The sequence below is a fragment of the Ilyonectria robusta genome (genome assembly GCF_021365365.1).
Source record: "Ilyonectria robusta strain PMI_751 chromosome Unknown BGZ61scaffold_8, whole genome shotgun sequence".
NCBI classification, from domain to species: domain Eukaryota; kingdom Fungi; phylum Ascomycota; class Sordariomycetes; order Hypocreales; family Nectriaceae; genus Ilyonectria; species Ilyonectria robusta.
In genome coordinates, this window is record NW_025764442.1 from 478,137 (window position 1) to 492,275 (window position 14,139).

At 57.1% G+C, this 14,139-nt stretch overlaps 6 protein-coding genes across 6 annotated transcripts; 1 reads left to right on the forward strand and 5 right to left on the reverse strand.

Annotated features, from left to right (window-relative positions):
* Window positions 1–538: 538 nt before the first annotated feature.
* On the reverse strand, window positions 539–907 carry BGZ61DRAFT_476981 (uncharacterized protein; the record flags this gene model as incomplete). The annotated part of the gene is made up of 1 exon (XM_046248847.1): window positions 539–907. The coding sequence occupies one exon, from the start codon at window positions 905–907 to the stop codon at window positions 539–541; it is 369 nt and encodes a 122-aa protein (XP_046105219.1).
* Window positions 908–6,175: 5,268 nt separating this feature from the next.
* On the forward strand, window positions 6,176–8,172 carry BGZ61DRAFT_219395 (major facilitator superfamily domain-containing protein). Its single transcript, XM_046238084.1, has 6 exons — window positions 6,176–6,571; window positions 6,621–6,841; window positions 6,896–7,080; window positions 7,128–7,512; window positions 7,567–7,741; window positions 7,791–8,172. The coding sequence occupies exons 1-6, from the start codon at window positions 6,296–6,298 to the stop codon at window positions 8,043–8,045; spliced, it is 1,497 nt and encodes a 498-aa protein (XP_046105220.1). The 5' UTR covers window positions 6,176–6,295; the 3' UTR covers window positions 8,046–8,172.
* Window positions 8,173–8,317: 145 nt separating this feature from the next.
* On the reverse strand, window positions 8,318–8,734 carry BGZ61DRAFT_531527 (uncharacterized protein; the record flags this gene model as incomplete). Its single annotated transcript, XM_046253714.1, has 1 exon — window positions 8,318–8,734. The coding sequence occupies one exon, from the start codon at window positions 8,732–8,734 to the stop codon at window positions 8,318–8,320; it is 417 nt and encodes a 138-aa protein (XP_046105221.1).
* A 469-nt stretch (window positions 8,735–9,203) lies between these two features.
* Window positions 9,204–9,683, reverse strand: BGZ61DRAFT_476983 (uncharacterized protein; the record flags this gene model as incomplete). Its single annotated transcript, XM_046248848.1, has 1 exon — window positions 9,204–9,683. One exon carries the CDS (start codon window positions 9,681–9,683, stop codon window positions 9,204–9,206), a length of 480 nt encoding a protein of 159 aa, XP_046105222.1.
* A 566-nt stretch (window positions 9,684–10,249) lies between these two features.
* On the reverse strand, window positions 10,250–11,660 carry BGZ61DRAFT_505576 (P-loop containing nucleoside triphosphate hydrolase protein; the record flags this gene model as incomplete). Its single annotated transcript, XM_046251840.1, has 2 exons — window positions 10,250–11,473; window positions 11,520–11,660. The coding sequence occupies 2 exons, from the start codon at window positions 11,658–11,660 to the stop codon at window positions 10,649–10,651; spliced, it is 966 nt and encodes a 321-aa protein (XP_046105223.1). The 3' UTR covers window positions 10,250–10,648.
* Window positions 11,661–12,043: 383 nt separating this feature from the next.
* BGZ61DRAFT_531529 (uncharacterized protein) lies at window positions 12,044–13,628 on the reverse strand (the record flags this gene model as incomplete). Its single annotated transcript, XM_046253715.1, has 3 exons — window positions 12,044–12,520; window positions 12,566–13,097; window positions 13,141–13,628. 3 exons carry the CDS (start codon window positions 13,626–13,628, stop codon window positions 12,044–12,046), a joined length of 1,497 nt encoding a protein of 498 aa, XP_046105224.1.
* Window positions 13,629–14,139: the final 511 nt, after the last annotated feature.

Below are 14,139 nucleotides of genomic sequence, written 5' to 3' on the forward strand. Positions count from 1 at the left end.
CACCCAACAAATTTGATTTCCAACAAGACTGAAGAAGAAAGTATCAAATCAGTTGAAGAACAAAGAGCGATTCTTCGTGACAGACTCGGTTACGAGTCACGGTGCCCCTTGAGCATAACCTCGGTCCACAAACGGTTGAAGCGGCACGGGAAATTTCAAAACCTTGGCACCACAACGGGAGATTGAACATGCCAGATTGCCACAGACAGTCGAGATGCGCCAAAGACACTTGTCCGGCCTCATTATCACGCCCGGCAAGTACAATACCGTATGTGATTGTCAAATGACACATGGATTCCGCCCAGTGTGTGGAGGGTGAGACTGCACGAAAAGCTCCATCGAGTGCTTCGTGCCACGGATGGCGATCTGATCAACCACGTGGTGAGCTGAAAATTTGATAGTATCTCATTGGTTTTGTGGCAACATCGTCAGATTCTAAGGGCGGGACTTTGCCGAGTCTAGCACGTTGTGCATGAATGTAGTGATGGTGTGGACGCCTCTTATTGCCGCCGTGCGTATACTTGATACTGGCACAGCATCAGGCCATGTGGCTTCTAGGTGTACTCGCCCAGGGCGTCATCCAGCCCGGCCTATCGTCCCTGCTCTTTCGGCGAGGCACCCCTGGGGCATGGAATGGTTGAGTCGTTCGCATCTCGCCCGTGTGCCGAACCAGATTGTTGCCAAGGATCCGGGACATGCGGAGGTGTGCGGCCGTATCAGGCGCGCCTGACGATGCTGCAGGCTGTTGAATGGCTGGCGCCCCGAAATATCGTTGGGAAAGCTGGCGTTCGGACTCAACGGACTTGGGAGCACATCTACGGGCGTCGACAAGATGGACCGAGATCTGGGCCGATGAAACGTCACTTAGGAGGCAAGAAGGGAAGAGCGGGCGGGGAGGTTTCTCCATGTTTCCGTTCTTTTGAACGTTTGCTGGGGAGGAGTCGAGGCAACAGCCGAACTTAACCAAGGTTCAGTGTGGCATTCCATGAGACATGGCGGTAAGTGAGCCTCGGGGTAGATTCTTGGAGCACTTGGAGAGTCATGTCGCCCCTCATATGAGAAGAGGCGTTCAGGATGGCATGATGGAGATGCCTAGTATGCAAGCTGAAAACTTGCTTATCTTGAGGGCGGCTCGCTAGTGTAGGCTAAAGTATAGGGAGGGGGAGAGACAAGGGGTGTTGTGTCTAGGGTTGTTGAGTGAGGAGGGATGGGGGAAGAGTGAGGCCAAAATGAGGAGAACCAATGAGGAGGTGTGAGAAACTAGGCTGTAGTGGCAACTAGGGTGTAAGCCATGGGCAGGGAGGAAATACGGGTGTAGTAATGATACAGTAATACAAAAGAAAATGCCCGTATGGACCCGGTGGATCTCCCCCACAATCTAGATTCCCCCAAGACAAGAGAGATTCTAGATCCTGGTCTGTACATATTGAAAACTCCGTCGGGAGTGACTTGGATGCCGGAGGCGGCGGATCACATGAGAGGGAAGCGGTCGCAAAAGTGGTTCGACATACAACCGGGGGCCACGCAAACCTGGGAAAAGAAAAGAAAAGAAACGGCCAGTGAGGAGGAGCCCACACACACTCGGCGGGCGGAATGGGATAACAAACAACTGTAGATAGTCATATGCATTGCGGGCGCATGCAAACTTGCGGAGCGGAGGCAAGAATAGACTTCCGGTGAGCGACGGATAGGACGGGATGGGATGGGAGAGTGTCGCGTGGCAGAGCATGGCATAGCATGGAATGTGCAGCGAGAGTATGCGCGTGAGATGCAGAGATAGTGTGTGTGTGTGTGAATGGATTCATGCGGGAGGGTGTGAATGGGTGAATTGTGCTGGGCTGTGCTTGATGTGATCTGGCAGTCCGCATACACAACATGCCGAGGCCACGTTGTGGCCACCACCCAAAGCATGTCGCGAAGATGCACCACGTAGGAAAATTCAGCGACGGGCATACGATTGTGCAGGAATGCGCAGTGTGGCGGCGCCATCCCTCCGTCCGACAGCCAGCCAATTTGCGTGGATGCGAAAAGGAAGCACCCTAGAAGCATGGGACGGAAGCACATCCATGACTCAGACGGGCGACGCCGACGAGAGGGAGCGACTGGATTGGACGCCGCCAAAAAATACTCAACGCACGAGCAGAATAAAGATGTGGGCGGGATACGAAAGAGGCGGATTGCGCACGAGGGAAGGATGAAGATGGAGGGGGGGCATGAAACGTGGTGATGCAACCCTTTGGCAGCTTCTGGTTCCAGGTCACCAAGGACTAGAACAGGGGAGGGAATCCAGTCTCCGCGTACTTCGTTGCCCAAGCAAATGGGTGCGGCGCGCGATGCCGAAGATGGAGGATAGAACTCAGATCATCCCAGGACTTTCCAGGGTGGACTACCTAGGCATCCAGGGTGGACTAGTACATCCGTAGTAGTACACACATAACGGCGCAGAGTCAGGGATGCAGTCCCGGTCCGCCATTCAAGAGTCAGGAAGCCGGGGCTGACGAAGCCAAAGACGCCTTGTTGGTAATGCCAAGCCGCGACGTACCAGAACGTCAACGCCGGCACAAGCCAGCGCGCGAACCGAGATCCCTGCTGCGAGAAAATGAGGGTTGTTGGTCGAGGGTCCTTGGCCGTGGGTCCCTAGCCAGCTGGGGTAAAAGTGCGGAGTAGTGGAGGTGGAGATGGGAGATGGGGAGGGGACTGCGAGATAGGCCAGATTGCCTCCAGATTGGGTACTCTCGCTGCGGGCACATTGGAGCAGGTTAACGCTGCCTCCACTGTCCTGCTGAGCATGAGCAGCACACAGTAAGCACCCGTCCACACCGTCCACATTTAAATATGGGGGAAGGGAGAGAAAGTCGGTGGGGGAAACACAACAAGCGGTGGAGAGCGGTGGAGGGCGGTGGGGAATATTAACCTTATCTGCCACCTTTAATACCACCTTGAAGCCTTTACTAGCTATGTACCTACCCAGGTAGTCTGGCGGCAAACGGCAAATGAGGACGGCTCCATTGAATGATGGTGAAATCATCCGTGGTAGCCCATCCCCGCTCGCTGTTCCCAGGACGGCAGGTACTTCCGGAGCCACGACGCCCTATGCGAAATGACAGGTACCCTGCGTACTCGCTCTTCACCGGTTTGGTCTCCCTCTGGCTTCTGGCCACCCAAGTCCAGTACGTAAGGTTTGCTCCATCCCAGCAAATGTTGGGGGTGATGGTCCCCCGCTTGGGGGTAAGCAAGCGCCAGAGGAGGGAAAAAAGGGAAAAAGGTGGGTGAAGGACTCGTATGGTTGGTGGACGCCAGTGCATCCGTGGATTTGATATCTACACTTGACACTGACAAGCAACGGCCGCGAAACCATCTGCCACCCCGCGAGCCAGATCAGGACCATGCCCGGACGGCATCTGGGCATCAGCAATCTCTCGCATCTCATCTCATCCTCGCCCTTTTCCCCAGAATCTGCCAATCTGGCGTCGCCCAGTGGACCTTCTGGGGAAGAGAGATTTCTGGGATTTCTGGGGAGGGGGAAGGGGGAATGGCCCTATTCCCCCAGATTTCGGATGGAGACTCGCGGCCAGAGTGCGCGCAGTGGGATCATGCGTGCATTGGCAAACCGGCTGATGTTGGCTGATGCGCTGCGCTGCCACTGGCTGGCTTGGCTCCCCCCCCTCTGCAGCGCGCTGACAACGGGGGACTCGCGGCGCTGTCAGTGGTCAGCCGGCGGCGCTGGACCACTGAAGACGCGCTGGCTCGTGCGGGGCTGCTGGGGGGATATGGGGTCACTGGGGCGCTGGGGCGCTGGACTCAGCCCCGGGACAGGGAGGACGGACTCCCCTAAAACAGCAGCCGTAGGGATGCGGTGGGGCGCTGCTCCAGTGTTTTCCCCCGCAAATGGCCCCTGTCGCCCAGTGGGAAGGGCCCTGGAGAGGGGGAGTCATCTTGCGCGCGCTGTCTGCCAAGGCTGGGGTCGAGAGATGACATCCAGATTGTCCCAAGATCCCCAACCACATCTCTCCTCCTCCATCCTCCATTCCGACATCCCCTCACCAGCCCTTAGTCTCCCCCTAATTTTCTCCTCTTTCTTGTCGCCATCTTCGCGCCGCCTCCTCACACACCCTCCATCAAGCACTCGCCGCGTGTTTCCCTCGTGGTGGCGCCCCAAGCTCGTCTCGCCGATCGCCCCGGCATGCCCTCGCAGCCAGGCTCGCCATGGATGCGTCGCCATCGCCACAAGCCCTGACGCGGGAGGCAGGGACCCGGCAGCCTAGATCCAAAACAGAGATCTTCCGCTGGGCCGATGGCCTCCGGCTGTCGTGATAGCCGGAGCCGTTGATGCGCCGCGAATCAACGGCCTGGAAACCCGTCGGTGACGGCATTGAGGCCGCCCACAACCCCCATCGTCGTGGAATATCCGAGGATCTGGGCTTCATCTCGAATGCGCCGCGGCCAAGACTGCGACGGTCCAAGCTTTTGCCCAGCGCCGCTTCTGGCGGGGACGGTAGATTGTTCAGATTTTAGATTTGGTTACAGATGCCTGGAAGCAGAAGCCTCGGTGCGCCAAGGGTTGGCACCGAAGCGCATCGCCAGATGGGGCATGGAACATGCGGTTCGCCCTCCCTCTTCATGTACGCGACACGCGAGATGCCACGAGCCATTGTTCCGTCGGGACGCACGGCATCGCATGCATTTGAGGAGCTGGGGTGGTTGAGCGGTGATGGTTGTGGCAAGACATGGGGGTTCGAGATAGAGCGACGAGATGGAGGCGAAATGGCCGCCCATCTCGTACCAGACGATAGCTTCGCTGGCAGCCGAATGAGGCCATGATTTCAGCTCCCGCCCACAACATGATACGAGGCTCACCACGAGGGTGGCTTTTCCCCCGTCACGTTGGGATTGGGATTTCGACATGCATGGCATCAGCCGCGGTATCAGCAAGGACCCACGCATCCATTCAATCGAGAGCGACAATTGTGACTGCAGATGCAAGCTCCATGCCGTCAAGCCCAAGTTGCGCCTCTATCGCATCGCATTGCATCCTCAGAGGGATCGACATGGCGCCCGGGACGAGCAACCGGCAGCAAAACTACTCTAGCTGCCGGGACTTTTATTTTACCTCTTTCCTACTGCGGCTAGGTAGTGAGTATAGTGTCGCTGTCTAGCTCAAGAGTTCCAGGCCGAACCTAGAGAGAGACGGACCCACGCCTGGCATGTTGGTTAGTATAGATTCGAGTTGGGAGGAGGAGACGGCTGGCGATGGGGGCAGCCGCACGGCACGGAGCACAACAAGGTGCCAATACCAATACCGGACTTGGCGCACATGGCCTTCTATCCCGTCTTCTCTCAAAAAGAATCCCTGCAGCAGCGGTCCATGGAATGAAACAGGGCAGCGCCACGGACCAAAGTACGAGACCAGCCATCCTTGCAGGCCGAATGTTGCGGCGAGTCTGGGCCTCGACGATCTTGGCGAGATGGGTGACACTCGCCGACGCCAGCAGCGACAATGCCAGTGCGCCAAGCAGACGACGGCGCCACGGCCGCTTGGCAGCCTCTCGAGCAAGAATTTCCCCTCTCAGGCTTGTCTAGCCTGTCTTCCCCTCCTCGCGTTACCCCGTACATGGCACCTCCATTGCTGTCTGGGTCGCCGCGATTGGTCTCGAGGTGGGGAAATATGCCAGGCGTCGCCCGCAGAGTCTGTGTGTCCGGGTGAGCATGGGGGTGCCGAGGCGTGTGTGTGGAGAACCGACAAGGCCAACAAGGCGCTAGAGCATGTGCTGCGAGGGTGAGAGTGAGGTGTGAGTGTGTGTGTGAGAGGAGAGATGTGCGTGGGCTGGGGTGTGGACAGGCCCTGGCACGACGAGACAAGGGCCACCCAAGCCATGACTCCAACTCTTTGCAGCCTCTGCCGTTCGTGCGCCAAGTGGAGAGGATACAAGGCGGCGACGGGCAATTGTGAGCGAGGAGACGGGTCAATACGACACGATTGACGAGCGGAGTCGCTTTCTGGCGGCCACCACAGCCTGGTCCGGTCCCGACATGATCTGGGGAAGTATACTCCATACTCTGATCCTCCACCTCCCCCAGACCCGTCCAGTTTCATTCAAATAGGCTCGCTCTTCCCCAGACTTTCGACAGTGAAACCCCAGACCAAAGCATCCGCTTCCTCTCTCATCTTCTCTTCATTCCTCCTCCTCCTCCCTCTTCTGCTTCATACTCAGAACCTTCTTCCTCCCCTCCCATATTCCTTCCCTCATATCGGAGAGTGAGCTTCTCATCACAAGAAGACACAACTGCTGCAATCATGCTCCACGAACACAAGACGGAGCCCGTCTCCAACGACGCTTCGTCCATGGAGAAGGTCGACTACGACAAGGCCGTCTCGCTCCACGAGGATGCCTCTGATGAAATCTACGACAAGAAGGCCACCAGCCGCCTTCTCCGCAAGATGGACAGCCGTCTGCTGCCGTTCCTCGCCCTGCTCTACCTCCTGTCCTTCCTTGATCGTGCCAACATCGGCAACGCCAAGCTCGCTGGCCTCGAGGAAGATCTCGACATGACCGGCAAGTGGGACTACAATGTAAGATGAACCCCGTCGATGACAATGCTTCGAAATGCTAATCGATCAGATCGCCGTGTCCATCTTCTTCCCCTTCTACGTCGCCGCTGAGATTCCCTCCAACATTGCCATGAAGAAGTGGCGCCCGTCACTCTGGATTCCGTCCATCATGATCGCCTGGTCCGCCATGACCATGGTCATGGGTGCCGTCCACAGCTTCGAGGGTCTCCTCGGTGTTCGCATGGCCCTGGGTCTCTCCGAGGGTGGTCTCTTCCCCGGTATCACCTACTAGTACGTTACATCCCGCCAGCTCTCCATGTGGAGTGAGGAAGCTAACGCGAACAGCATCACCATGTGGTATAAGCGCCACGAGTGCGGTCTCCGCATGGCCATCTTCTTCTCTGCCGCCACTGCCGCCGGTGCCTTCGGTGGTCTCCTCGCCCGTGGCATCATGGAGATGGACGGTGTTGGTGGACTCAACGGCTGGGCCTGGATCTTCATCCTCGAGGGTCTCATCACCTTTGTCTTCGGTATGTGCAATGTCGTACACTCGCAAGACACTCGCTAATCCAGTTAGCTGTCATGGCCTTCTTCGTCATGTACGACTACCCCGACACTGCCAAGTTCCTGGACGACAAGGATCGCAAGGAGGTTATCCGCCGCCTCGAGGAAGACCGCTCCGTCCTGTCCGACAGGTTTGAGATGAAGTTCATGAAGGATGCCTTCAAGGACTGGAAGATCTACGTCCACATGTTGATCACCATTGGCATTTACACCCCTCTCTACTCCATCTCCATCTTCCTGCCCAGCATTGTCGCCAGTCTCGGCTACACCAACGAGAAGGCCCAGCTCATGACCGTCCCTCCCTACGTCGTTGCTTGCCTCTTCACCGTCGGCGGTGGCTTCGCTGCTGATAAGCACGGCCAGCGTGGTCTCTACATGATCGGATTCTGCCTTGTTGCGTGAGTGACCCAGTAGCCTCAAAGAAATAAACCCAGCGCTAACAGCCAGACTAGCATGACCGGCTTTGCCATCCTTCTGGGTACCGAGAGCAACGGTGCCAAGTACGTCGCCTGCTTCCTGGTCACCTCAGGTATCTACCCCAACGTTCCCCAGGGTGTCGCCTGGAACGGCAACAACATCGGCGGCTCTCTGAAGCGAGGTGTCGGTATCGCCATGCACGTCGGCTTCGTAAGTTCCACCCCTTGCATTAGACCTCCATTTGTACTAACATGGACAGGGTAACCTCGGCGGCGCCGTCGCTGGCTTTGTCTACCGCAAGTCCGATCTCCCCCACTACAAGTCGGGCCACGGCACCCTGCTCGCCTCCACCTCGATGAGCTGCATCCTCAGCATCTACATGACCTGGTACCTGCGCCGCGAGAACGCCCGGCGCGACCTCACCCACAAGGCTCCCGAGGAGTACACCCGCGCCGAGAAGGAGATGGAGCAGGACCGTGGCGACAACGCTACCTTCTTCCGATACACCGTCTAAGCGAGCGGGGCCTTGCATGCGATGTGGCACAAATGTTGTATATATGGGATAAGCGGTGCTTTTTGTCTAATGCCGCCATGGGATATGCGAATCGGGAACGGGCCCAGGGATTTACGGGACCTTTTGTCATACATGGGCCGGGTGGCCCTTACCATGACGGGGGAACGGGAAGACTGGATACAAGGCCTTGCAAGTTAACAGGTTATAATTGAAATTGAACCTCAAGTCACAATTGTGTGTCTAAGACGCTTCACATGTCTCCGAGCCACGATTCAAAGGCACACCTTGCTGCAGTCATCATCCTTGCACCCCTTCTTCTCCCACACGTAGCACCACAGGCCCTCGGGGCAATCCTGGTCACCCTCGCACTCCGACAGCTCGGGCGCCAGGCAGATCCCGGGGGCATCGCAGGCCATGCCGCAGCTCTCGGGGGTACGCGGGTCGTCGACGCACACGTCGGCGGGCCGTCCGCACAGGCTCGGCTCCATCGTGAAGCCGCCACAGGGCTGGTAAGTGTTGCGAAAGGCGCACGAACCCGAACCAGGCTGGTCGGGAACGCAGAAGGCGTCTGCAGGGCAGTCGGGCAGCGAGCGAGCTCCGCAGGGGATGGGCGGGTACGCGTAGTTGTGCTGCTGCTGCGCGGTTGCGAGGCTGGCGAGGGCCGCGGATGCGACGGCATGGACGAGCATTGCGGGCTGCAGGGCTGGCGGTTGTGGCAGCGTGTGGCTTTGATTTGTGATGCCCTGGGCGAGTGTGGATGTTGGTTTTCGTGGTGTTGGCGATGCCGGGTTTCTTTGTTCCCTCCTGTCTTGGTTTCTATTGACGACGGCCCGGCTGGCTGAAACACCCAGTCACGAAGCCATTTCTTTGTCTGTGATTCCTTCCCGTGTCTTTGAATTTGGCCGAGGGCCGCCTATTCGGTTGCCGTCACTGTGAGACAGACAGACTGTCAGCCGGCAGGTGCGTAGCTGATACGCCCCAAGCAGCCTCCCAGCTAGATGCTGCAGCCCGCCGTCTATTTTTACGAAATGTTGGCACACGTTCGCGATATCTCGTCTGACAATTTCGCACCTCGAGAAGTCGGATTTAGCTCACAAGTACGTACTTCGTACTCAATTTCGTTTCTGGCCATCGGCACTAACAAACATCCAATTAAGCTTATTTCCGGACGCTGCGCGCTGTTTGCCAAGCGCTAGGTGATGCTTGTTCGGCCCTCTCCACAGCGCTGACTACGGGCGGAGTGGCGACATCAAGATTGACGCCAAGTTCACCACTGAGATATATCGCCATGTCGAAAATCTGGGCGTTGGGAGGCTTCCAATTGTCTTGGATGCGCCGCTGCACAGACGGGGATTTTTCATATCCAATGTACCCTGCGCGCTGCTCGACAAACCCTCGCATCCTGGGATCAATGCAATGTCGCTTGTTGAGAGGGCAGCGTCGCAACCACAGCGTCGCATCCATCTCACCGGCGGAGGGTGACATCTGACCGGCGTCCGCCAAGCGGGTTTCAAAATGGCATTGGATTAAACAAAGAACCGGCCCAAGAGATGGATGGCATACGATGACGACTATCATCCTGCAGGCAGGCCGGGACGTCAGGCCGAAAGGGCTTCGATATCTCGCCGGCGCTGACATGGCCGCCCTCTTTCCCCTCACCTCAAGCCTGCAAACTTATCTTTAATGGGACTTGCGCAATCCCAAGACGCCCGTCGGCCGATGGATCTGCCGACCGTGGCGCCTGCACGATTTCGTATACCCCAGGCGAGCATCTCAACGAGTCCTCCCCCGCAGCGTCCCAGCCGGGCAAGGCGCGTCCAGCGAACCCCCATCTTCTGGCTCGAGATCGTCCCCCTTTCTCGAACCCTTGTCCGGACAATCCTGCAGCCAGAAGTTGCGCCGGGCTCCCGTGTGGATGGGTTGCCAAGCTTCCCTAGTGGCACTCACCCAACAGGCGGTTCGACGGGATCCACGGCAGTGCGGCCGTTTGACCAGAAGCCGACATGCAAGATTGCATCTGGGCTTTCCAGAAGGAGAAACAAGGCCCGCGATGTTGGGGGCTAAACCTTGCTGACGAGGACGTGGACAAATCCGACAAAGAGAGATTAGCCGTCGACGCGGACTAGCAAAGTTTTTGAGGACTTTTGTCCGTGTTACTGTGCCGACGAAGCCGTTTAGGCTTCACATCATTGACGCATTCACCTATTCATCCACCAACTAATGCGTCGCGCAAACGATACCGTGGCATTTATTAAATTAGTCCCGAAAGACGGGGGATTGACGGTTCTGCTCCAAAGGCTAAATTAAATGGCCCTCTCTGCCTTGGGCACTAAAATCATCTCCAAATCCAAACTTCTCCAATTTGAGCAGACCCCGCTCACCAGAATGCGCCGTACCCCAACTCTCCAAGCTTGTCGACAAAGCATATTCCCGCGCCGCAATTGCCTGCAGTCCTTGTCTGGGTCCCAACCCTGTCGGCGTTTCCCAACGTGATGATTGCGACTCCGGTCGTTCAATGACCCGCTCCGGGTCCGTCTCCGTCGGGCTCCACTTATCGCCGATCCGTCCCGTCCCGTCCCGTGTCTAAATGTTTCTAGCCCGCGTCAAAACTTCGGTGCCCAGCCTGTCGCGGCTGGCTCGACCAAGTCCACTGGTAATTGATACTCCGGAGGACATAACTCTACGAGAGTAGTGTCACTCTCATTCGAATCCGAGCTCGTCCCTCTGGAAATCGCCCAAGGCGGCGGGCTAATCAGTCGCCTCATTGTCCACCGCGGCGGCGCGCCAGAACATCGCGCTCTCGTCACCGGCCGACGGAGTTCCGGCTCTCGTCCTCGGCGACGAAAACTGAGCTTCTTTCTTAGACTCGGCCGTCGAACTATTGTCTGGGCCATGAGATGCCTAATGGCTTCTCCCAGATTATCCTCACTCTCCCGCATCAGTCTCGTCCGCGCCTCGATGACCGGTCCGACAGCTTCCTCGATCAGCTCCGAGAACCCCTGGCCATCCTTGGCACAGCACATGACAAAGCTGCCGCCCAGGCGCTTTGCCAACCTCCAGCCATCTTCGACGTGGACTTGATTCGGGAGGTCGGTCTTCGTGCCGATGATTAGGCAGGGAAGGCTGGTTCCGGGCGCGACGCCAACGCCCTCGAGTTCGCACCGAGCGCAGAACTCGCAAAGGACCTGGAAACTTCGGGCGTCTGAGAGGTCGTATGCCAGGATGAGAGCGTCGCTGTCTCGGATGCCGCGCGTAATCCAGGAGAAGTGCTCTTGCTTGCTGAGAGGGTAGCCGTCGCCGAACGACGTCAACGAGACTGGAGTGTCGAACCAGATGTCGCAAGACTGGCCGCGGATGTGAGCTTGCTTGCAAGCAGTATTGCAGCCCGAGGTGACCTTGTAATTCTCGACGAATTCGTCCAGACATATCTGTTGCGCATTAGCTCTGTGCGTTGCCATCATGAAGTCGACCTACCCGATTGAGCACGCTGTGTCGCCCGCAGCCCTCTGCCCCGAGGATCTGGACCTGGATCCCCCATGGCCAAGGCTTCACCGTCCCATCTTGCAGATAGCGGCTGTTCCTGATCCTATTCGCCTGCCAGTTGTCGATATCCATTTTGGTGACCTGGGAGAAAGCTGGTGGGCGCGGGGTGTTCTTAATGACGACGCGGCTGGTCGAATCGGCGTCCAAAACATGGCATCTGTGGAACGCCATCCAATATCCTTGGCGTTCCAGATGGATTTAATGTCGCCCTTGGCTTGGTCCCCTGAAAGTCCAGCAGATAGTTTACGGATCGCCCTAAGTATTGGCGCCGCCATCCAAGGGTCTCCCAATAACTGAGTCAGGGCACCCAAGTACAATTGAAACCCTTCACTGTGACATCCTTCTGGAGGCGGCTCCGGGCAATTTCGGGACTTGATTCACTTCATCGGCGAATTTCATGTCTGTACGAACATCCATTGTTTAATCATGATCCAACACTTGCAATCCCGGGCACATCATATTGCCGGGCGGACTCCTTGAGGGTTCCAGAAAACATCACCCGGATCCACCGCGGCCTTGATCTGCCGCAGTCTCGGCAGGTTATCTCCCCAATACAGCTTCTGCGCAGTCTCGGAATCCAATTCGGTATCCAGATAGTTCGCATACATGCCCCACTCCCCGGCCGCCATCGACCCTGTGACGCTCTCCCTGAACCCCTTGAGAAGGGCAAACCCTTCTTCAGGGTACACGCCGTCGGACCCACGGTCTGAAAACTGGTACAGGAGCAACTTATCGCGGTGCACGTATGCGGTTTCGTAGGGGGGCACTTCTGCGACTACTGAGTTGGCTCCGCCGTGGAGGTTAAGGAGGATGAACCACGAATGACGGGCCGAGGGGTCGTTCAGATTCGTGAAGACGGCCGACATGAACGACTCAATCTGGCCCTGTGTGAGGGCATGCGTCATTAAGCTGCTCTTATATGATGTGGTATGCTATAAAGTGTTAGTCCAGTCTGCCAACAGACTATGGCAACCTACCGCATCGTAAGGGTACGTCTGGTCGAGTTCCTGGCCGTCGGCGAAATGCTCCAGTCCCTCAATCCACCCTATCGTGCTCGCCTCTGAGATCTGCGTGTCAATATCGTCCAGCAAAGGTCGAAGCGCTGCGTTGAGGCCATTCTGGTCTCCGTAGTACACGCCTTGAATGGTCTGACCTCCCGGCGCCATGTAAATCTGCATGTTCAATTCCTTGGAAGCATCTGCCGCGATGTCCTGGAGGGCTTTGATGCCGACGACCGCCTCATCTTCACTCCAATTCAATTCTATGCTGAAGGGTGTGACTTTGTCGGGCGCTTCGAAGGTATCAAACTCGAGTTCCGCCACGATGCCAAAGGATGAGCCAGCGCCACGAAGCGCCCAGAACAAATCCTGATTCTGGGTCGCGGAGCAGTGGACAAGAGAGCCATCGGCAAGAACTACCTTTGCACCGATCAACCAGTCCACAGCGAGACCATGAGTTCGTGAAGCAAACCCATAGCCACCGTGCAAGCTGTGGCCGGAAATGCCAACACTACATGATTAGCTTATGATCTCTAGTGCGAGGGATGGCTTACCCAGGGCATGATCCATGAGCGATGGCTCTGCGGCCCTGGTTGAACAATTCCACAGCAACATGGCCGAGTCTTGCCCCAGGTTGCACCGTTGCTGTCCCGTCGTCATTCAAGGTGACCCGATACATGCGATCAAGCGCAATCACAAGGTGACCATCTTCGCCGCCAAGGGCAAACGAGCCATAGCCGTGGCCGCCGCCCTTGGCACTCACCCGCACACCATTCTTGACTCCGCACGAAACCGCCGCCTTGATCTCGTCAATGGACGTCGGGACGGCGACGGCAGCTGGCGTGTAAGCCAGGCGAAGATTGTACGGCTTGGTGTCTTGGGTCCACTCGGTCGAATTCTTGACCGAAAACGGGACGCGGGCGTCGGCGAGACAGGAGGTCAAAGCATCCCGTCTGGTAAGGAAGACTCTCGCGAAAGACACAGTCGAAAAGAGGCATAGCACGAGGTACGCCGCCCGGTGCAGCGGCAGGGTGTGGATCATGATGATCTCTGTCCGTATGGGCTGTCACGTCGTTCAGGTCCTCGAGCACTGTGTTTATCCACATAATTACGGCGTCACCATTGCCAGTTATATAGTATATCGTATTCAGTGGAGCCAATCCTGTGTTCCCGTCCTCACTACCCGATGCAGCAACCGGAGAGGGGCATCAATTAATCTGACGACGAAGCCCCATGAGGCTGGAAATCCCACGCCTCCAATAGACTGGGTCATGGCGGAGTCAAAGGGTCATCTCAGCTCGAACGACATGCTCGAGGATTTCCGTCTTTGACAAGCACCAATGAAGTTATGATCTTGAATAGAGTCGCGTGGATTGACATTTCCCAGCAAAGCACTCCATCTGAGAGCCTCATCGCCATGAGCTGAGGGGATCCGTGGGCGTTGATCAAATGCTTACACGCCACCTGTGATATTCCCAGCTCCATATGCGGGCCATTGAGCTCTCCACGCCGGTGTGGAGCGTGATCCCGGTGAGATCCAAGTAAAACCAACG